We start from the raw sequence: 23,591 nt of genomic DNA, 5'->3' as shown, positions 1-23,591 counted from the left end.
CAGCTCGAGAGGTGAGGAGAGCCGGTAATCAACTTTCCGCGGAGGGGACATGTACACTGATCATCAGGGCACTGATGATCAGTGTGCCCTGATGATCAGTGTAGCCCCAGCAGTGCCACCTGTCAGTGTCCATCAGTGCCTTATGTCAGTGCTCATCAGTGCCTCGTGCCAGTGCCCATCAGTGCCACATATCAGTGCCCATCTGAGCTGCCTTTCAGTGTCACCCATCAGTGCCAGTCAGTGCCATCTATCAATGCCAATCAGTGCCACCTATCAGTGCCAGTCAGTGCCGCCTATCAGTGCCATGTATCAGTGCTGCCTTTCAGCACCCATCAGTGATGCCTGTCAATGCCCATCAGTGCCACCTACCAGTGCCTAATCAGTGCCATCTATCAGTGTCGATCTGTGCAGCCTATCAGTGCCCATCAGTGCAGCCTCATTAGCACACATCAGTGAAGGAGAAAAATCAATTATTTACAACATTTTATAACAAAAACTAAGAAAAAACTTTTTTTTTTCAAAATTTTCAGTGGTTTTTGGTTTGTTTAAGAAAAAAATAAAAAACCCAGAGGTGATTAAATACAACCAAAATAAAGCTCTATTTGTCTAAAAAAAAATGATAAAAATTTCATATGGGTAGTGTTGCATGACCGTGCAATTGTCATTCAAAGTGTGACAGCGCTGAAAGCTGGAAATTGGCCTGGGCAGTAAGAGGGTATAAGTGCCCTGTAGTCTAGTGGTAATGCAAAAACTCCTGTCAATAGCAATCCTATGTGAACACTTATCTCCACATGCCACTCTCTTACCACTTGGGAGTCCGGAACGCACCGCTACAAACTTGCATATTACCCTTTTTGCAATGGCACTCAATACACGCGTGTGGATCGCATCTGTGTGACCCTGCTCAATAGGAACACATAATATCTAGCCTGTCATACGAATCTTGGCATTTGAAAACATATCCAGAATGGCATGTGTGAACCAGAGCGGCTCCATTCACACCTGGGTGTTTCGGGATTGCAGCAGAATCTCTGCGATTGCAAAACGCAGGTTCAGGTGCCATTATTTTCAATGACACCTAAAAGGTGGTGCGGTTTTGCTGCACGACAACTCACATAAAGCTTTTCGCCCAAGAGTTGCTTTGCACCGGGCGCTAACAAGCCACGCTACATATAAAAACAACAAAAAAACAAAAACTGGCTCCTGTCTTTTAGCTGCCTCCTAATTTCATAGCATGTTTGTCAAGCCCTGCTCTACCTACCTGACCTTATAAAACTACGTCAGCTGTTATTTAATAAGGTGATGTGGAGCCATAGCAATGATTGGGAAACCAGCCATCCCCTAGACCAGGCCGCGTTCATCTTCCCTCACCCCAGGCTCAGTTCTTGCTATGATAAACAATGATCACCCCACGTGCCCCCTTCATGTGAATACTCCCTCGGAATGTATACACCCTGCTCCTCTCACCCGGGGGCACCCATGCCGCCTCCTTCAGCCTGAGCCTCTCCTCATCACTACAGCTGCTGTCAGAGTCATCCTCAGGAGGCGAGGAACTCCTGGGCGCCGCCATCTTCCCCGGATCACGTGCTCTGGCGTGGTCACGTGTTCCGCAGTACTCGGCAAGCCGGCAGTGACGTGGACGGGGCTGGTGATGGTGGATCGTGTTGTGTGTGAGGTGAGCTGGGTCAGCGGGGAGTGTGGAGGAGGAGGTGGGTGGTAGTTGGCGGCACAACTGGTATGAGAAGAGGCCACTGCCAGTCGGCCACAACTCGCCCACCATCCCGGGACTGAGAGGCCGAGTCGTGCTGGGAGGAGGATTCCAATGATACAGCTGAACTCCCTTTGGGTCCAGTCAAGGAAAGCACCAGATCCCTGGTGACAGAAACGTGAGGTGTGTGATGACAGCTGTCATAGAGCTATGGACTGGTGACCCCTTCCTCCCCGTGATCACTGTGCCTGCTAATCTGATTACAATGGCTATAGGTTTACTGAGCAGACCGTTCCTGGACATAGGCCAAGATTCCTGCTAATTCTGCAGTGTCCATAACAAACATAGGCAGGCCCTGGCCCAGCCTCATCTGACCTGTCTGTAGAAAGATGGGAGGTACTGGATAAACTGCTAGAAGATGAACTTCAGGCACACAACTAAATTCATTGTTCAAATGGTTTCCTAGCAAACATTTTGTATTTCTATCCATCCACTCCTTAGATTTTATACAGCACTGTCACACTGCTGACCTAACTATTCTCTGTTGCATTTTAGTTACATAGCCTGGTCACCTTTCCAACCTAACCTGTGATTGGACGAGGAAGGAGCAGTAGACTGATGAGTTCAGCCCACTGCTCTCTTCTGTCAGTGTATTGCTTGGCTCATAGTGCCCACTGCTGTCTTCTCCTGTCAGTGTATCGCTTGGCTCATAGTGCCCACTATTCTCTTGTCCTGTCAGTATACTGCTTGGCTCATAGTGCCCACTGCTGTCTTCTCCTGTCAGTATATTGGTTGGCTCATAGTGCCCACTACTCTCCTGTCTGTGTATTGCTTGGCTCGTAGTGCCCACTGCTGTCTTCTGTTAGTGTATTGCTTGGCTCATAGTGCCTACTGCTCTCTTGTCCTATCAGTGTATTTCTTGGCTCATAGTGCCCACTGCTGTCTTCTGTCAGTGTATTTCTTGGCTCATAGTGCCCACTGCTCTCTTGTCCTGTCAGTGTATTGCTTGGCTCATAGTGCCCACTGCTCTCTTGTCCTGTCAGTGTATTGCTTGGCTCATAGTGCCCACTGCTCTCTTGTCCTGTCAGTGTATTGCTTGGCTCATAGTGCCCACTGCTGTCTTCTCCTGTCAGTGTATCGCTTGGCTCATAGTGCCCACTATTCTCTTGTCCTGTCAGTATACTGCTTGGCTCATAGTGCCCACTGCTGTCTTCTCCTGTCAGTATATTGGTTGGCTCATAGTGCCCACTACTCTCCTGTCTGTGTATTGCTTGGCTCGTAGTGCCCACTGCTGTCTTCTGTTAGTGTATTGCTTGGCTCATAGTGCCTACTGCTCTCTTGTCCTATCAGTGTATTTCTTGGCTCATAGTGCCCACTGCTGTCTTCTGTCAGTGTATTTCTTGGCTCATAGTGCCCACTGCTGTCTTGTCCTGTCAGTGTATTGCTTGGCTCATAGTGCCCACTGCTCTCTTGTCCTGTCAGTGTATTGCTTGGCTCATAGTGCCCACTGCTCTCTTGTCCTGTCAGTGTATTGCTTGGCTCATAGTGCCCACTGCTCTCTTGTCCTGTCAGTGTATTGCTTGGCTCATAGTGCCCACTGCTCTCTTGTCCTGTCAGTGTATTGCTTGGCTCATAGTGCCCACTGCTCTCTTGTCCTGTCAGTGTATTGCTTGGCTCATAGTGCCCACTGCTCTCTTGTCCTGTCAGTGTATTGCTTGGCTCATAGCGCCCACTGCTCTCTTGTCCTGTCAGTGTATTGCTTGGCTCATAGCGCCCACTGCTCTCTTGTCCTGTCAGTGTATTGCTTGGCTCATAGCGCCCACTGCTCTCTTGTCCTGTCAGTGTATTGCTTGGCTCATAGCGCCCACTGCTCTCTTGTCCTGTCAGTGTATTGCTTGGCTCATAGCGCCCACTGCTCTCTTGTCCTGTCAGTGTATTGCTTGGCTCATAGCGCCCACTGCTCTCTTGTCCTGTCAGTGTATTGCTTGGCTCATAGCGCCCACTGCTCTCTTGTCCTGTCAGTGTATTGCTTGGCTCATAGCGCCCACTGCTCTCTTGTCCTGTCAGTGTATTGCTTGGCTCATAGCGCCCACTGCTCTCTTGTCCTGTCAGTGTATTGCTTGGCTCATAGCGCCCACTGCTCTCTTGTCCTGTCAGTGTATTGCTTGGCTCATAGCGCCCACTGCTCTCTTGTCCTGTCAGTGTATTGCTTGGCTCATAGCGCCCACTGCTCTCTTGTCCTGTCAGTGTATTGCTTGGCTCATAGCGCCCACTGCTCTCTTGTCCTGTCAGTGTATTGCTTGGCTCATAGCGCCCACTGCTCTCTTGTCCTGTCAGTGTATTGCTTGGCTCATAGCGCCCACTGCTCTCTTGTCCTTTCAGTGTATTGCTTGGCTCATAGTGCCCACTGCTGTCTTGTGTCAGTGTATTGCTTGGCTCATAGTGCCCACTGCTCTCTTGTCCTGTCAGTGTATTGCTTGGCTCATAGTGCCCACTGCTCTCTTGTCCTGTCAGTGTATTGCTTGGCTCATAGTGCCCACGGCTCTCTTCTCCTGTCAGTGTATTCCTTGGCTCATAGTGCCCACTTCTCTCTTATCCTGTCAGTAATACTGCTTAGCTCATAGTACCTACTGCTCGCTTCTTCTCTCAGTGTATTGCTTGGCTCGTAGTGCCCACTGCTGTCTCCTCCTGTCTGTGTATTGCTTGGCTCCTAGTGCTGCCCTCCCTCTTCCAGTTTGAGTTCTTTTCTACAAGAGGCTGATGCCAAGCCAAATTCAGGTCCTTGCACCATTTGCATTTTAAAGTACAACTAAAGATAAAACGTTTTTAATGGCATAGAGAAGGGTTATAACCAATGTTAGTTTTTTAAATTTTATATTTCCCTTTGGGGTGATTCCCCTTCACTTCCTGCCCCATAACCACAACCGGAAGTGAGAGAAAATTCCTCCAAAGTGAAGGGAATCCTGGGTTGTCACCAGAACTGGGGTCCCCATTGGATGGTTTTCTCCCTTTTCCTGTTCTGGGGACAACTCAAAGTTTGGGATTTTCTATAACTTTAAGTCATGATAGCAAACAGGACAAATTGGGTGAATCTCCCTAACATGGGCACAGGCAGCAATAAAAACTTGACAGGTGTTCTAATCCATCTCCACTCTATCCAAAACGTAAAAAAAGAAAGTTTTGTCTTTTGTTAGTTTTGTTAATTATGCTTTAATATACACACACACACCACTCAAAAAAAATTAAAGGAACACTTTTGATCAGAGTATAGCATCTAGTCAATTAAAGTCCTGGGATATTAATCTGGTCAGTTAAGTAGCAGAGGGTGTTGCTAATCAGTTTCAGCTGCTTTGGTGTTAATGAAATTAACAACAGGTGCACTAGATGGGCAACAATGAGACAACCCCCAAAACAGGAATGGTTTTACAGGTGGAGGCCACTGACATTTTTTCCCTACTCCTCTTATCTGGCTGTTTTCACTAATTTTGCTTTTGGCTAGGGTCAGTGTCACTACTGGTAGCATGAGGTGATACCTGGACCCTACAGAGTTTGCACAGGCAGTCCAACTCCTCCAGGATGGCACATCAATACGTGCCATTGCCAGAAGGTTTGCTGTGTCTCCCAGCACAGTCTCAAGAGCATGGAGGAGATTCCAGGAGACAGTTACTCTGAGAGCTGGACAGGGCCATAGAAGGTCCTTAGCCCATCAGCAGGACTGGTATCTGCTCATTTGTGCAAGGAGGAACAGGAAGAGCGCTGCCAGAGCCCTACAAAATGACCTCCAGCAGGCCACTGGTGTGAATGTCTGACCAAACAATCAGAAACAGAATTCATGAGGGTGGCCTAAGGGCCCGACGTCCTCTAGTGGGCCCTGTGCTCACTGCCCAGCACCATAGAGCTAGATTGGCATTTGCCATTGAACACCAGAATTGGCAGGTCTGCCACTCGCACTCTGTGCTTTTCACAGATGAGAGCAGGTTCACCCCCCGAGCACATGTGACAGACGTGAAAGGGTCTGGAGAAGCCATGGAGAACGTTATGCTGCCTGTTACATCGTTCAGCATGACCGTTTTGGTGGTGAGTCAGTGATGGTCTGGGGAGGCATATCAATGGAAAGACACACAGACCTCTACAGGCTAGACAATGGCACCCTGACTGCCATTAGGTATTGGGATGAAATCCTTGGACCCACTGTCAGACCCTACACTGGTGCAGGGGGTCCTGGGTTCCTCCTGGTGCATGACAATGCCCAGCCTCATTTGGCAAGAGTATGCAGGCAATTCCTGGTGGATGAAGGAATTGATACCCTTGAATGGCCCCCACACTCGCCTGACCTAAATCCAATAGAACACCTCTGGGATATCATGTTTCCATCCATCTGATGCAGTCAGGTTGCACCTCAGACTGTCCAGGAGCTCAGTGATGCCCTGGTCCAGATCTTGGAGGATATACCCCAGGACATCATCCGTCATCATCATTAGGAGCATGGCCCATCGTTGTCAGTCATGCATACAAGCACGTGGGGGGCATACAAACTACTGAGTACCATTTTGAGTTGCTGCAATGACATTTCAGCAAAATGGACTAGCCTGCTGCATCATTTTTTCACTTTGATTTTCGGAGTGTCTTTGACTTCAGTCCTCTGTAGGTTGATAATTTTCATTTCCATCAAACGATGGAGCATCCTTACATTCCTAACACATTACCCAGTCCATATCAGTATAGATATCCAGCATGAGATTTTTCCCCATTAAGATCTGATGTGTTTTCAAAGCATTCGTTTAATTTTTTGAGCAGTATATACATTTATTTATTTTGTCTTGATGAATACATGAGAACTTTCATTGGTGGTGTTTTATATCTAATTTCAGCTGGCAAACATAATCCAGGACAACTACACTGCTGGATTATAACTTGGAGAATTAGCCAAATTCATCAATTCACCAAGACAGAAATAAAAACATGGGGTACATACAAAAAGCTCAACGTGTTGCATAGTTCACTTTTTTTTTTTGTCTAGATCTGTGGTAGTCAATGTGAAGGGGACTCAATTGTGGCTCCTGACAGTTCCAAAGGGCCATACATATTATTGATTATATGATGAAATTCTGTGAAAGACTTCAGACTTGCTAGAAGGGATGATGAGAGGCTGCTGACATGTAACAGAAGACTGAAGACACTGCAAGAGATAGAGACTGGGGACATGCTATATGAGACTGCCATTGTTGCCTTTACAAATGAATGTTTCCACTGCTGACTGATTGGGTCACATGTGGCTCTCGGGCTGCAGATTCGGCACCAGGGGTGTACAGTGCCTTCAAAAGGTATTCATATGAATGCTTGGTATGAATACTTTATGCAAGGCACTGTAGATATTGGTGTAGCGCACCAGTAATTCCCAGTCTGGTCTATGGTCTGGTGATCCTGGAATGCACCTGCTGGTGATGCTAGAACACCCTCCTTTCTGCCTTTCATAAGTAACAAATATGTTAACACTAAGAAGTGTGTCACTGCCACCAATCGGATTCAGAGTGGCTTTGGAATCATGAATGTGATTGGTGAAGGCCGGGCAGAGAAAAACCGTTACCAAGCCCTGGCTTTTGGCCGTGCACTCCTACTGACCTCCTTCTGGTCCTGTAAAGAGTTTATGCATATTCTGCACAGGTAACATGGGAATTAGATGAAGGTGTATCTCTAGCCAAACCTTTTTTTTTTATTTTTGGATGGAGTGGGGAAGAATTAGAACCAGTCAGATTTTGCTGTTACCTGGGACTTTGTTAGGCTTTGTGGGGCAGTAAAAAACAGATGCTTGAGCACTGTCAGACGTGGTCGGCAAAATGTATTACAACAGCAAGTTTGAGTTAATGGGGCTGTCCCACAAACCCAAACCCTTGGCTCACATTTGTGGTGCGGTATTCCCATTCTAATCTCCATTCAGTTGCAGAAAAAAAAGGCATTCAGTGGGTGTCAATATCACCTCCTGGTTGCCTGGCAGACTGCGCAACCACCATGGATTGATTGTCATTGAGTGCTGCTTGTGTAAATAAACTCTCAGGGCCCATTCAAACTAGGTACAGTGGGACTGCCTTGGACAGTTATTCCATCACAGTCCGACTGCAAGACAATGCAAAATGGCTTGTCTAATATGTGGCCAGTTCACGGCACCTCATTGCAGTGGTGTGTGCTGAAAAAAATCATGGTAGGTCATACTTTTTTCCAGTGCAGTACAATACATGGCAATTCACTGCCAATAGCACTTAATGAAATGTCATCTTTGACATATATATATAAAAAAAAAAAAAAAAAATGAACAGTGCAACAGGTAATTAGACATGAAATAAAGAGCTGGCAAAGGTCCCAACATTCCATTACTTCATTAACAAAGTGCATTTTTACCTTCGTCTGTGTTGCTGTTGGAGAGCTACCTTCACTTACTATCTGGGGTTGCCCCCAGAGCAGGATGTGAGAAGAAATCTCTCTAATGGAGCCCTGGTCAGAAAAAAAAACCTGATGGGTTTTAACCTTTCCCACCCCTATTCCAAAGCAAAAAAAGTTGGCTATAGCTACACTTTAGGCCTGGTTTTTTTGGTGCTTTTTGATTTTGGAGAAATGCACTCCAGTCCATTTAACATGGTTTCCTATGGCACACATTCAAATCTATGCTTTTTTTCAGTTGCATTTTTGGGTAAGGGACTTTTTTAAATGCAAAACAGTGCATTTTTGGTTTAGTAGACTTCAATGGAGACACTGCAGAAAAGCATGTTGCATTTTGTGGTTTTTTTAATCTGCCCAGCAACAAATTGGCAAAAAAAGCATCAACAAATGTGTGAAAAATGCACCGTAAAAAAGGATTGCAAAAATGGATCAAAAGCAAACTGCGTAGGTGTGAACCCGGTCTTAAAGTGGTAGTACACCCCAAAAGTAGAATTTGCAGTAGTTGCTGCTTCTTCTTTAAAATGAGCCAAACCACAGATCCGCGCCTTAGGTTTCCTGCGCTTAGGTGTCACCATTGCTATGCAGAATCCTATGGGCGCTGTCTGTGCCAACATTAAGGCCCCTATCACACGGGTGTTCCATATGTCCGTTTTTCATCCATCTGTTTACGGATGAAAAACGGACCCCCATGTATTGCTATGGACATGCGGATGTACACGGATGAACATCTTTTTACCTCCGTTAATATCCGTATCCATTAACATCCATTTTTTTTTTAACGGAAGAAAAACCCTATTTTTCTCATTAAGGTAAAAAAAAAACCTTGTAAAAGCAGCTCTCCCCACAGTCCTGCCTAAATACTCACCTGAGCCCGATCTCAGTCCAGTACTGTGCTTGTCTGCAGCTCCCCCCTCTCCCAGCTCTCACAGGCTTGGCTGAGAGCAGCGGGAGTGATTGGCTGCTGCTATTGTCAGTCAAAACCAGTTAGCAGAAAGTGGTTGGGGGGCTGAGCCAGACTGCATGTCTGAATAGATTAAAGCAGCTCAGATCAGGAGTGAGCCCCTGTGAATGACCGCCATAGAAAGTGGCTTCCTATGGGGGGCACTTGGTGGGTGGGAGGAGCCAGGAGTGCCATCAGGGGGAACCGAGAAGAGGATCGTGGACTGCTATGTTCAAAATCATTGCACAGAGCAGGCAAGTATGAAATGTTTGTTATTTTAATAAAAAAGAAAAAGAAAATACTGTGCAGCTTTAATGTCACTTTAATGATACAGAACAACTGGACACTGAGCACAATAGGTGGTCATCCACAAGTTGCCTGAGCTTGTGTGTCATTGTAGTTTCCAGGGACGCAGTAATATATTTGCCTGCAGAAAAAATATCCTGCTTTCTCTTTCACATGCACATTTTAATCCAGCATTAGCTTCCAGGTGTGCAGTGTTCAACACGGTGTAAATAGTTATGCCTGATCTGAATCAGAGGCGAGATGTTGGTGTTGTGTGTTTACTTGTTTAACTGGTATTTCTATTTTTGTGCCAAAGTCATGCACCGGTCTGCTACCTCTAAACTAGAAAGCGCATGACATCTGGATAGGTGGTCCCTGAGGATTGGGGATTAGTTGGGTAACCTGTAGACACAGAGGGGCAGTCCAGACAGGTGAGAGGGATTATACTGACAACAGGGATTGCCTGTCTGCTGTATTCTCAGGTTTCTCTTGTTTAATTATTGTCTGCTTCGCTCCTTCCCACTTCTATAGGGCCATTTGGGCTCTACTCACTGTGTGCGTCATTGCCGGTGTCTTTTTTTCATGTCGTCAGTTTATTCTTTGGGGACATGATGTAACAGAGTGAAAAAGCAACGCACACTTATAGCTTAGTCTGCTCTTCCTCTGACACTAAGTGTCTGTGACTCCTTGCAGCAAGTTACCTGAAAGTAGCAAATAGAGACTGGATATTGGTGAGTCTGCGTGAATTATGGTATTAATATGCTCAGTGGGCTTATGTGGTCTGTTGCAATAACAATATCTTTCACTTTTGGTAGGTTTGTTGTTTTGGATTAGACATCACCTTTATTTGGAATTTGGGGTAAGATGGCGAGCGCAGGTCCAGCTACCTCTACTTCTGCAGAGAATTCAAGCCCTGGAGGAGCCAGTGGAAGCAGTAATGGAGAGGGAAGCAGCCAGGACAGCACATTCGAATGTAACATCTGCCTAGATACAGCCAAGGATGCAGTGATAAGCTTGTGTGGCCATCTCTTCTGGTAAGCAATGGACAGAACAGATTAATACTATAGTGTACTATATAACATATCATTTGCCATTCACTGTTGCCTGACCTAAGGCTAGTCATACATATGTCGATTTCTCAAATGATTTCCATGCTGATAGAATGCAGTCATTAAGGTTGATTTACTAAAGGCAAATTGACAGTGCACTTTGCAGTTGCTCCAGAGCTTAGCAAGCCTACACTTCAGCGGTTGTGGAAATACCATGTGATTCGCACAGGAACCGCACCGCATTCCTGTACAAATCACATGTGATTTGTATGCAGTGCGATTAGAGCCTTACATTTTGTATGGGTCTATTCGCACCGCACCCGCATCAAAAAGGTGCAGGACCCTTTTTTGGTCTGCACTAGAATCGGATCGCATGGGTATTCACACCTATGCGATCTGATTCTGCACATAGCACCCCGTTTTGCAGGCCGATTTTAGGGTGTTGTTAACTTAACATACACACCTGCAGCGGTTCGCATGAACGGGGTGCAATTCTGATGTGAGGCAGAATTCGCACAGAAAACGCTGCAAATTCCGCACCGCATCAGTGTGAACCCAGGCTCAAGGAGAGAAAGGTATTTTTTTGTCTTCACCCTGAAACTAAAGATGAGAGCAGCAGCTCTGGGTTGTGCTCCGATTCTGCACATCGCACCGCGTTTTGCGGACCGATGTGGGGGTGTCGTTAACTTAACATACACATCCGCATCGGTCTGTGTAAACGGGATGCGACTGTGATGCGGTGCGGAATTCGCACTGAAAACGCTGCGAATTCCGCACCGCATCAGTGTGAACGAAGGCTTAATGAGGTCAATTGCGAGTACAATTGCGCTTTGCAAAGTGCACAGTCTATTTGCCTTTAGTAAATCATCCCCATTGTTTGGCAGCCAGTTTTCACCTGGGCCATTCATTTCTGAAATTTAATTTTATTCAGTCCTTTGGTGTTAACCGGGCCATTCACAGCTCCAATTATGTCTGATTCAGTAGAACTCTGTAAAAATTCAAACTGCGTATGGCTAGTTTCAAATCTTTGCAGCACATATCATAAAACGTCAGTATAGAAATATGCAAGAAGCTCATTTTTACTGTCTGTAGTTTGCAGTTGACTATATGCATATGTTATTCTCTGTAACTTTTGCTCAAACCTTTAAAGGGAAATATGGGAGATGCTTTTGCTGACCCTGAATAAGTATGCATCCAGTAAAGTCTGAAAATTCTAAGTCAGAAAATTCTGGCTCCTGCTACAGTTAACAAAAAATGAGTGGCATAGACTTCAGCTGCTGACAATTCCCTGGCTGTCTGGATGCTCTAATGGCATCTTGTGAGTCAGTGACACACAATGTGCCTTCTTATCAAAGTCTTGTGACTTCATTGTGGCTTCTGTGAGCTGCTTGCTTATTCCTGGTCAGTTATTCAGAAAGTATAGAAGTCAGAGACAACCAGGCTACTAGCATTTTTAACAGGAAGTCAGCAATGCAGCCTTTAGATTTTTCATATTACAGAGGTAAAAAAAGATCGAAAAGCAGCTACTGTGTTTTCAGAGCTTTGCTTTCAATCCCATCCCTAGGGTTTATACAACTAATTCGCTTTTTATTTCTGTATAGGTTTATATTCCAGTAGAATATATGTTTTCTGCTTGGTGCAAATAAATAAAAATGGAAGTAGTTACCGTAGTGTTTTGAAGTTCACATATATCTACAAACATTTTAAAAAAGAGCCTTGAGCCCTGTGTTAGATACTTGATTCTGCTAATATGTAATTGAAAGAAATAAAGTGACATTTTGCACTCTGATATGTAATTTTCTTTTTTCTTCTGTCTTTAGCTGGCCATGCTTACATCAGGTAAGTGCTATATACATGATTAATCTGTAAATGGATAAGTGCATGTCTTTTACATACCACTGAGTTGTTAACTGTGCTAGTAGATATGTCAGAGTTGTTTAGAATTCGTGCCAATTTTACCTCGTAGAAAGTTCAAAATAATTGGTCAGTCAAACTTTGTTCCATTTTTTTTTATCCATTTTTTTATACAGTAACCACATAGAATCACAAGAGACTGACTTTTTCTGTAATTTTTTTAAATAAGCCAAGCCATGAGCATTTGTGTGGCTTTTTAGTGTAGACTGTGCTTTAGGTGTCATAACCTTCACCGTGTGCATTTCTCCATAGTGGTTAGAAACTCGGCCTAATCGTCAGGTGTGTCCTGTGTGTAAAGCTGGAATCAGCCGTGATAAAGTAATACCTTTGTATGGACGAGGAAGTACGGGGCAAGAAGACCCTCGGTAAGGAGACTTTACAGTTGGAGTTTGCTGTCTATATTTGTATGGAGGCAGCATGCATCTATTTAACCATTAGCTGTCCGGCCAATGGCCGTTTGGCGGCTTCAAATGTGTCCCTGCATTCCGGGTGCACGCCATTTGGCGTGCTTCCGCACATGCGCCGTTTGCGCTAATGCAGAGCGGCGCAGCAGTGCGATCTGTCACCGGCCGTGCACCTCGGACACGGCCGATGACAGATCCGAGTACCGGCTCCCGTTGCTGGTACCATGTGACCTGCTGTGACCAATCACAGCAGGTCACATGACAGTTGTATACAATGGATGGCTTCATTCTTGATGCCATCCATTGTATACTAGTGCCTAGCTGTGAATGGTCACAGCTAATCACATGCACATGTCATGTGATTAGCTGTGACCAAATCACAGCTAAGCACAAAAAAAAAAAAAAAAAAAGCTGAATGAATCGATTTCATTCAGGTAAATGCTTATAGCAAAATAATTCTTTGCTATAAGCAAATTGTGTAAAAAAAAAAAAAAATTACTGATCACTTCCCCAAAGTAGTACAATGTTACTATGGTAACATTGTACTACTTTGGTCATAGTAAAATCTTAAAAAAAAATCTTAAAAAAAGTAATAAAAAATTAAATATAAAAAAAAATATATATGTATGTATATATGTATGTATATGTATATATATATATATATATATATATATATATATATATATATATATATATATATATATATATATATATATATATATATATATATATATATATATAAAATTTTTTTTTTTTTTTTTTTCTTTTTTTTTCATACTGTCACCAGTCAGTGTCCCTGTTCACCGCCATGCCAGTTATATGATGACGCTGTACTGCACTGGTGACAGTATGTAAAAAAAAAAAATAGTGAAAATAATTTTTTTAATTTTTTTATTTTCCGAAAAATTATGACAAAAAAATACAACTTCAAAAAACTCGCCATGCCTCTTATGAAGTACGTCGGACTGTCTACTCTGCAAAAAGGGGTCATTTGGGGATATCTGTACTATTCTGACATTCTTGGACCTCAAGAAATTAGATTGGCTGTCAGTACTTCAGGATTGATCAATAATCAGATCTATACCATAGTTTGTGAACTCTATAACTTTCCTACAAACTAAAAAATACATCCTAATTTGGGTTATTTTCACCAAAGACATGTAGCAGAATACATCTCGGCCTAAATTTATGAAGAACAATTATTTATTTGTAAACTTTTATAACAGAAACAAAGAAAAATGTGTGTTTTTTTTCAAAATTTTTGGTCTTTTTTTGTTAATTTAGCAAAAAATAAAAACCCCAGCGGTGATTAAATACCTTCAAAAGAAAGCTCTAGTTGTGTGAAGAAAATGATAAAATTTTAGTTTGGGTACAGTGTTGTATGACCGCGCAATTGTCATTCAAAGTGTGAGAGCGCTGAAACCTGAAAAATGGCCTGGGCAGGAAGGTGTAAAATTGCACGGTATTGAAACAGTTAAAGTGTAACTAAACCCAGGACCCTGCATTCACTATATCTGGTTTCCCACAGTACACAGAACATAGAAATGCAATTATTTTAGTAAATATAAACTGCTAAATACCTTTTCTCATCAGCAGTTAGAGCACACTTGACTTCTACCAGTGTCCAGCAGAGCACATGTTAAAGTTTGTAGGAGGAGTTTTCATTCTGCTCTAGGAGGATGCAGAACCCCTGACCTCTGTCTGGACAGTGCTGATTGGCCCTGTGCTGATCACATGCACTCTCCCAAGAAAAAAAACACCTCCAGCAATACACACCAAACTGAGCATGTGCAGAGTGACAATTTGTCTTATCAGGAGATAAGAGGGGGACGCTGGCAGAAGGGGAGGATCATAGAAGTCAGGCTCAAACAGCCTTTTTACACAATGCAGAGGATTAACCCCTTAGGTTCCACAGTGAGTATGACAAGCATGCTTTACTGCATATACAGACTGATTTTACTGTTGTGGGTTTAGTAACACTTTAAAATTGTGTTGCATTTCAGCTTACACTAGTCTGATGTCATAAATTTTTCCCCATAGGGAGAAAACGCCTCCACGACCTCAAGGGCAGAGACCAGAGCCAGAGAACAGAGGGGTGAGTTGAAAGTGAGAGTATAATGGCTGAACAGCATGCGTCACATGATGAAACAATTGCTTCTGATCTGTAATTCTTTGCTGTCTCTCGAGGGTTCCTAGTTATCACATAACAAGCTTCCCGCGAGAAAAACTAATTAACAATAACAAGCTGACACAGGCCACACAGCACTTCCTTGCATGTGGTTTATGTTTTTACATTTGTGATTGGTCACTTTCTGCTTTGCATAGATTTGATCTAAAAATCTGATTTGTACTCATTTGTGATATCTTTTCATTTTAAAGCAGAATATCATATAGACCTTTTTGTTTCTTTAGGAAAAGTTTCAAGCTTAGTAAAAGCAGAAAGGAAAAACATATGCAGCAGATGCAGACCTCTAGTTGCTACATATTACATTTTAAACATTTTACAATCATTTTTGTTATAATTTTACATTCAACCTTTACCTAAACATTTTAAGTCATAATTCGGTAGCGGAGGGAATATACTTCTATTATGGCATCACAGGCTGCAGTAAAAACCTGATAGAGATTCTGTCTCTTTCCCAGTTTATTCAAAGCCTATAGTATAAAGTTTTGAGCCATTTGCATTGTAAATATAAATGTCAATGCTGCCTGTCTGACATTTGGGTGTTGCTCTATGTGGTAGAACTTTTACTGTCATTCAAGTCTTGGATGGACATCACTCTCTCCTCTACTTCACCCACAGAATGCCTTGAGTTCACTGAAAACAAAGGCTTTATCGAAAATGAGAAAGCGTACAAACAGCGACCCACTGTGACCAGTGTGCTACTGCTAGAACTTCTCAGCTCTAGATGTTCAGCACTTACAGTACTATGGGGGCAATAAAAGTACCATATTTTTCGCTCCATAAGACGCACCTGACCATAAGACGCGCCTAGGTTTTAGAGGAGAAAGACAAGAAAAAAAATATTCTGAACCAATGGACTGTAGACATAGTACAGGAAGTGACCAGACACTGCATACATACTACAGGAGATGATCAGACACTGCAGACATACTACAGGAGATGATCAGACACTGCAGACATACTACAGGAGATGATCAGACACTGCAGACATACTACAGGAGATGATCAGACACTGCAGACATACTACAGGAGATGATCAGACACTGCAGACATACTACAGGAGATGACCAGAGACTGCAGACACACTACAGGAGATGACCAGAGACTGCGGACACAGTACAGGAGATGACCAGAGACTGCGGACACAGCACAGGAGATGACCAGAGACTGCGGACACAGCACAGGAGATGACCAGAGACTGCGGACACAGTACAGGACATGACCAGAGACTGCGGACACAGTACAGGGGATGACCAGAGACTGCGGACACAGTACAGGAGATGACCAGAGACTGCGGACACAGTGCGGACACAGTACAGGAGATGACCAGAGACTGCGGACACAGTACAGGAGATGACCAGAGACTGCGGACACAGTACAGGAGATGACCAGAGACTGCGGACCTTTGGGGAGGGGGGGGAGCGGGTACCTGAATTTGACTGGTACCCGCTCCCACTTCCGCGGATTTGTCCTTCCCTCTTCTTCCCGCGGCGGCTTCTGTGACAGCCGGGTGCCCACTGCGCATGCGCGAGAAGCGCTGCCCTTTGTGAATGGCCCGGAGCCTTCTGGGACCTGTTATGTGTCCCAGAAGACACCGGACCATTCACAAAGCGCGGCGCTTCCCGCGCATGCGCAGTGGGCACCCGGCTCTCACGGAAGACTGCAGCGCTGGAGCGAGGAACGAGTAAGGCCCTGCAGGAGAGAAGAGCTGAGCGGCCGGCCCGATATTCTGACATGGTGGCGGCAGAAATACCGGACCGGCCGCTTTACATTCACTCCATAAGACGCACTGACATTTTCCCCCCTTTTTTGGGGGGGAAAAAGTGCTTCTTATGGAGCGAAAAATACGGTAAATTTATATTTAAACAGCAAATTTTCCAAATTTTTTCCCCCCCAGAATTCAGTTTTAAAGTGGTTGTAAAGGCTAAAGTTTTTTTTTTTTAACCTTTAATGCATTTCTCTGCAACCCCCCCCCCCCTCCAGCCTGATCTCGATCCAGAGCTGTGCCTGAGAGCAGCACAGCTGCTGTCTCTCTCTTACTGGCTTGGAGACAGCAGCGGGAGTCTGTAGACACAAGCAGCGCAGCTCAGGATTGAGCCCACAGTTTTGCCATCATAGGACACGGCTTCCTATGGTGGCACACCTGGAACGGGAGGATCAGGGCTGCTTTGTGCAAAACCATTGCACAGAGCAGGTAAGCATAAACATATTTATTGTTATTTAGCCTTTACAACCACTTTAAAGAAAATGGGCTGCAAGCAACCAGAGTACTGTTTCTCAAGGAGTCATGCACTGCTGATTTTGAGTCTCAGCAGCACGCTGAAAGGCTGAGCCAGCTGCCAATCAGGCAGCAGGGTGGATCCTGACAATATTGTTGGGATCCTTCCCGAGCCTGCCATGGCTCTGCACCATCAGCTGGGTCACAGGAGGACAAAAGTAAAGGTATACATCTCTTTTACATAGTACATACATTTCTATAAAGTGAACCTAGCAGACATTTTAACCTTGTAGAAAACCTGCTTACTAAGCAAGCACCACAAATAGTGCCCCCTCCCCCTGTGGATCCTTTGAATGCTTGTTTGACTATGTTTCAAAATGCTAATGTCCCTGTCTGTAGAACTGTTTTTTAAAAATGTGTTTTTAAAGATGACTGTTTAGAAGGCTAATTTAATTTAATTATGCCTGTTTACAGGGTTTTCAAGGCTTTGGATTTGGAGATGGTGGATTCCAGATGTCATTTGGAATAGGAGCATTCCCCTTTGGAATGTTTGCCACAGCGTTTAACATCAACGATGGTCGTCCCCCACCAGGTATCCCATATTTCTCACCCCTTTTACTCTGCGGTTAGCACATTTTAGGAGCTGCACATGATCAGATTCAGGTTGGCTTAAAGAAAAGTTGATTGTTTTGTTTGTGAGATATAGTTGGTTGGCATTTATCTTTGACTGCCCAAAATTGTCAGTTTTGTCCAGAAAATAAGAACTTTTACCAGAAACTGAATTCCGTTTTTATTTTGATTTTTTTTTTCTCATCAAAAAGCAGGAAAAAGTAATCTTGTGCTTTGCTTATTTAAGGCAAAGTGATAGGTCTGCTTTAATGCTCCCTCTCCCCAGCAGCACCTTACCTTTCTTATGTTCCCCTGCTACAGCTGCTAGGGATGGACTGCATACATTCTTCTGGGCATGGGTTAGCACTGATGCTTGGTGATTGGCCCAGTGCTGTCACATGGGAGCTTCTTTTTACTGGCTTCTTGTAGCTGTGCAGAGTGGCAAGAAGGACTGAAGGTATTTTTTGCTTGTGAACAGCAAACCTAAATGGGCAATGTTTTTTTAATTGGCTAGTTTGCTAAGCACACTCTTTTTTTCTTTTCCTTTGAGGGACACAGAAACACTGAAACAGTTGGGTTATATTGACTCCTACAGTAGGTTGGGACACTGGCAAGCAGAAAAATTGTAAGCCAGTCCCCATAAAACCTCTTCTCTACTTATTATTCTTTCGTTTTTTTATTAGTGTCCTGGGAGGTTGGATGATTTACTTCATCTCCGCAGAAAATAACTTTTTTTTTTTGCTAGCCTTTTTGCTTTGTGGAATATTTTTGTCCTGTGACTTCAATCAAGATTTCTTGCTGATACTGCTGCTTGAGCTGGTCTCTATATAGCAGCTATCTGGATTGCCATATTCTCAGCTTTGGAGGCCGTGCCCAGATCCTGTTGGGTTGGAAATGCAGGTATAGCCTGGAATGTGACCATAGGGCACTGAACTCTGCATTGTGGCACTGTCCTGACCAGAGTGTACTCTATTAGCCATAGAGTACTTTCTGGGTCAAGAGCCGTGGCACAGCACCAGCTGTGACTCTGTCTCCGAAAACTCAGTTTGTGAGTAAGGCTGTTCAGGCTAAAGCTACGGGAGCTGCTTCACTCTTTGCATCGCTGGACACCTTTCAAATTTTGATTTTAAGGTAGTAAGGGTAAAGGCTGAAGGATTGAGCACGGATATCATCCATTGGATGGAGCAAAGTGTGCCGCTCTTCTTCTTTCTTTTTTTTTCTCTCACCATACACCCTGGAGTGAGCACGATCCCGTTGCTGTTTGTGAAACACCAAGTGGATCTCCCATCTCTCTCCATTGCCCACATAAAATTACCTTGTTACCTCCAGACACCAGCTTGTCTGAGTTTGTGAGTACATGAGGCCTTACCTCACATTGAAGCTAGTTGCATTACTACTGCGCTGACACAACAGGGTTTATTTACTAAGACCGGAGAGTGCAAAATCAGGCTCACTTCTGCATAGAAACCAATCGGCTTCAGGGTTTTATTGCCAAAGCTTAAAGTGTTACTAAACCCTGCATTCATTATATCCAGTTTTCCACAGTAAATGGAAATGCAATTATTTTAGTAAACATAAATTGCTAAATACCTTTTCTCATCAGCAGTATATAGCAGTCTTGTGACTTCAGTCCGTGCCTGGCCGAGCACTGGTTAAAGCCTGTAGGAGTTTTCATTCCTCTCTGACTGTCCTGAGGCTGGCTGCATGACCCCTGATCCTCTTTCTGAACAGTGCTGATTGGCCCTGTGCTGATCACATGCACCCTCCCAAAAAAAAAATCCTCTTTATACACACTAAACTGAGCATGTGCAGAGTGACTCCTAGAGCTCTCTACTATCAGCAGATGGATTGGAGATAGTAGAAGAGGAGGAAGATCAGAGAAGACAGGATCAAATGGCCTTTTTTAAGGGATTAACTCCTTAGCTTCCACAGTGAGTATAACAACCATTCTTTACTGCATATACAGACTGATTTTACTGTTGTGGGTTTAGTAACACTTTAATTGAACAGGCTGAGGTTAGAAGCTGATTGGTTTTTATGCAGAAGTGAGCCTGATTTTTCACTTTCCAGCTTTAGTAAATAAACCCCAATATGTCAGTGCTAAGACAGAGAGAGGACAGTTCTGCTGCCATGTGTGGCCTCAGCCCATACTCCCCTAGTGCACTGTGGGGGTAATTACTGGGTATCCCCAGAGGAAACTGTAAAATGAAACCTGAGGCCCCTATTGTTATAGGGTTGTCATCATCTGAGTGTGTTCTCCCCGTGTCCACAGAGACCTCAGTATCCATTTAAGACTCTGGGCTTGTTCACACAAAATTTCTAACTCTTAAAAACGATCCTATAGTGTTAGTATGGGCATTAGACAGGTGTTAATGAGCTTTAGTATGGAAGTTAGACTGGCATTTTACAAGCGTTAAAAACTCTCCCCAAATGCCCTATGCACAGTTTTACAAGTATTAAATCCACACCACAAACACCTATAATAAACTGTACTGTTATTCATGCGCCACAACCGCACTGCAAATGTCCAACAAATGCCTGCCAGCACACTTGTGGAGCATCACCATAGACTTGAATAGGCGGCTTTGAAAGACTTCAAACTCTTCCAGACTTAACATGAGGCTTCAATTTTGAAGCGACACTAACGCTTGTCTTGATAATGTGAACAGCACTGTCTGCTGTCCATAGTATCATTTGCATAGGCATTTGAGGAGCATTAAAAACGCCCCCAAATGCCTTCTTTCAATGCCAGTGTGAACTAGGCCTTAAGCTGTTTGCTTTCAGCTACTAGCATACTCTGCTTGAAGAGGCTCTAAGTGTGTTCTGGTGTCATACACCGCAGAGATGTTCTCTGACCCCCTGAAACCCTAAACCAAGCCAGGTCTGTCGCCCTGGTCACTATCTCTGACTCAGCCTATCTCCTGTCATTTAACTCATATTTACAGAGGGTTGTTTCAAACCTATTTAAGGTGGCCTCTGAGGACTTGTTCTGCTGGGGACTTGTCCCACTGTTTTTTTCCTGATGACCACCTGTTTTGGTGGGTTTTTGGTTTCACAGCAACTTGCTGGTTCAGGCTGAATGTTCCTTCAGGGAGAGTTGTTCAACATGGTGATTTCTTCTGTCCTGGTCTTTGAGCATCAGGTCAATCCTTTGTGGCTTTTCCGTGGTCATTGACAAGTATTCCTTGTCTTGTAGGGAGTTTTACGTCATCTTGATCAGATTAGGGCTTTTATCCTTTAGATAGTCCTGAGAGAGTTCCTAACCTCTTCTTATGGGCCTATGCATTAGTTTCCCATCCAGACTGTATCTAACATCCTGTGTCCCTCAAAGGACGAGAAAGAAAATAAGATTTTTTTACTTATTGTAAAATCTATTTCATGGAGTCCATTGAAGGAAACAGGTCTCTTCCCCTTTTTGTGCTTTTTGCTTTGCCTCTGGTACTGCTTTTCCACTAAACTGTGATACATGGTTTTTCAAAGTAGTATCTTATACACTGTCTCATGAGGCCCTTGAAATCCGTATATTATCTTAGTAACTATGATATTTTTGACTTTTAGATCTGATTTTAATTATTACTTTAATAATTTTAGTAACTATGATTTTGTAGTTTACCAGATACCTTCTGAATTCAGCAGTCTGTAGTGGGGAGGGGCAAACAAATGTATTTGTTTATAAATCAAAAGTGCAGCGCTAGGAAAAGACACACTATAAATATAAATCATTAAATGAACAGTTCATATAGTGATTTGAAGTGACTTCAGGTGCTTTCATATAACCGTATCCTCCTGGTGGTAAGGTGCTGTGAGATAAAGTGCAGAAAGAATGCACACTCACCAGAACGCACAATTTAATGAGCGTTTGTAAATATATGTTTCTCCTGAAGTCATCTGCCGGTTAGGGTGATGTCTGGAGTTCAGTATCCTCCCTTCAGTGGTCCTGGATGTTATTAATAGGGCATCAGGGTGGTCCAGAATACCCCTCAGGTAGTAGCCTATGGACTGCTCTGTAGTGGTTGTGAAGGCTCCTTCTCCAGTAGTCAGGTGGATGGCTGTGGATTAATACTCCCCAAGGGAGTCAAAGCAGAGACATCTCCATAGTGTAGTAAGTATGTACTTTATTAGTGCAAAACGAGGATTCTTCAGAATAAAAATCAATAAACGAACAAGCGATAGAATGGACTAACCGTCCAGTGTTAAAGATGGCTGCCGGAGCTCCACGATGCTCCGGCGGCGTGACCTCACGGCGTTGATGGCTCCTCCGACGCGTTTCGTGCGCACGTCGTCTGGGGGGATTTGCCAAACAGGTCTCTTCCCCTTTTTGTGCTTTTTGCTTTACCTCTGGTACTGCTTTTCCACTAAACTGTGATACATGGTTTTTCAAAGTAGTATCTTATACACTGTCTCAGGAGGCCCTTGAAATCTGTATATTATCTTAGTAACTATGATATTTTTGACTTTTAGATCTGATTTTAATTATTACTTTAATAATTTTAGTAACTATGATTTTGTAGTTTACCAGATACCTTCTGAATTCAGCAGTCTGTAGTGGGGAGGGGCAAACAAATGTATTTGTTTACTAAACAGTGTTTGGTTACATTGAATTTTGAATGAAAAGGGTTTTGTTTGCTACAAACTGGCAAGTCCAGTTGATGCTGTAACCTGCATTTAATAATCTTACTAGTCTTTACTAGTCTTACAAGTGTAACTTTCTTTGTGTTTTACAGCAGTCCCTGGAACACCGCAGTACGTTGATGAGCAATTCCTGTCACGGCTTTTCCTTTTTGTTGCCTTGGTCATAATGTTTTGGCTTCTGATCGCTTGAAAGTCTATTGGCATCCAGTGGGTGGCACTAAGGACTGGGTGCCCTTCATGACATATACCCCAATCCCTGACATATCTTATCCTGGACTTTACCCTCTATTCTCCTCTGGCCTCTGATGTGCTACTCTACAGTCATAGTCCTTTAGCTGTTGGCTGTTTGAAAACTGAGAATAAAGAAGCACAATAGTATTATTGGCTATGGAGGAGCAGTTCCAGAGCAAGATATGGTTGCAAGCATTCATTTATTTGGCCCTGAGAAATGTGATTATAGCACGATTAAATGGGAGCTGTGTGAACTTACTGGATACACAAGCAATGTGGTCAGAAGAATAAGAATCAAAAGCACATGAGGTGTAGGGAATGCAAAGGAAAGACTGTAGGAGCAGAACGCCCTGCAGATAATCACCAACAATTGACACAACAGAAGAGGTCTGGGAGCTGAAAGCGGTGCCGCAGCTGTGTATAAAACACTGCTGAAATGACACTAGGCACAAAAGAGTGCAAAAAATTATACTGTATGATTTAAGATGCTAGAGAGAAGAAAACACAAATGCCTAGGATTTCAGGGCGCACCAAAGCACTGAAGAAATGTGTAAAGATAGAAAGGGCCAGGAACTTGGGGTACAGAGAAAATTAATTATTTTTTGAGAATGTACACAGAGGACTGAAATTGCCATGCTATCTTGACTATATGTATATATTCTCTCTGTGCTTTGGACTTTGGGTGGAATGGGAAGGTGTTGATTCCTCAATTTTATGAGATTTTAAATCTTTACTGTGATTAAATGTTAATTTTAAGATATTCCTGATTGCATTTTTATTGGGTGTTTAAGAAAACAAAAAATTAAATATGACAAACATTTGTTTTGCTGCTCTAAACAGTTTAAATAAATGAGAGCAAAAGTGCTTTGCCATTAGATACAAAGAAACATAAAAATGGACTCAAAAGGTAATGGATGCTTTTGGGTGTGTTTGTTTGTTTTTCTTTTTTTTTCTTTTTTTTATCTTGAGAAGCACCTTCAA

At 43.5% G+C, this 23,591-nt stretch overlaps 2 protein-coding genes across 3 annotated transcripts in view; one reads left to right on the top strand and one right to left on the bottom strand.

The window, feature by feature from the left end:
- CUNH12orf43 (chromosome unknown C12orf43 homolog) overlaps positions 1-1,595 on the bottom strand; it is a 35,600-nt gene extending 34,005 nt beyond the window's left edge. Inside the window, exon 1 of the mRNA XM_089653278.1 lies at positions 1,468-1,595. Coding sequence (XP_089509404.1) covers positions 1,468-1,570 — 103 coding nt within the window. The 5' untranslated portion in view covers positions 1,571-1,595. The remainder of the gene's footprint in view (positions 1-1,467) is intronic.
- RNF185 (ring finger protein 185) lies at positions 1,547-23,370 on the top strand. 2 transcript variants are annotated; one of them, XM_089653279.1, is made up of 7 exons: positions 1,547-1,675; positions 10,184-10,402; positions 12,238-12,256; positions 12,584-12,696; positions 14,776-14,830; positions 17,613-17,730; positions 22,472-23,370. In XM_089653279.1, the coding sequence occupies exons 2-7, from the start codon at positions 10,233-10,235 to the stop codon at positions 22,567-22,569; spliced, it is 573 nt and encodes a 190-aa protein (XP_089509405.1). In that variant the 5' UTR covers positions 1,547-1,675; positions 10,184-10,232; the 3' UTR covers positions 22,570-23,370. The 2 variants fall into 2 exon arrangements, with proteins under 2 accessions (XP_089509405.1, XP_089509406.1); XM_089653280.1 differs by lacking the exon at positions 1,547-1,675 and adding an exon at positions 1,682-1,891.
- The last annotated feature ends 221 nt before the right edge of the window (positions 23,371-23,591 follow it).

Source organism: Staurois parvus, unplaced genomic scaffold (assembly GCF_062004578.1).
Source record: "Staurois parvus isolate SC_StPar_1 unplaced genomic scaffold, SC_StPar_1.0 ptg000704l, whole genome shotgun sequence".
In the NCBI taxonomy this organism is placed as follows: domain Eukaryota; kingdom Metazoa; phylum Chordata; class Amphibia; order Anura; family Ranidae; genus Staurois; species Staurois parvus.
Note: the sequence above shows the minus strand (reverse complement) of the source record. Positions and strands in the feature narration are given on the sequence as shown.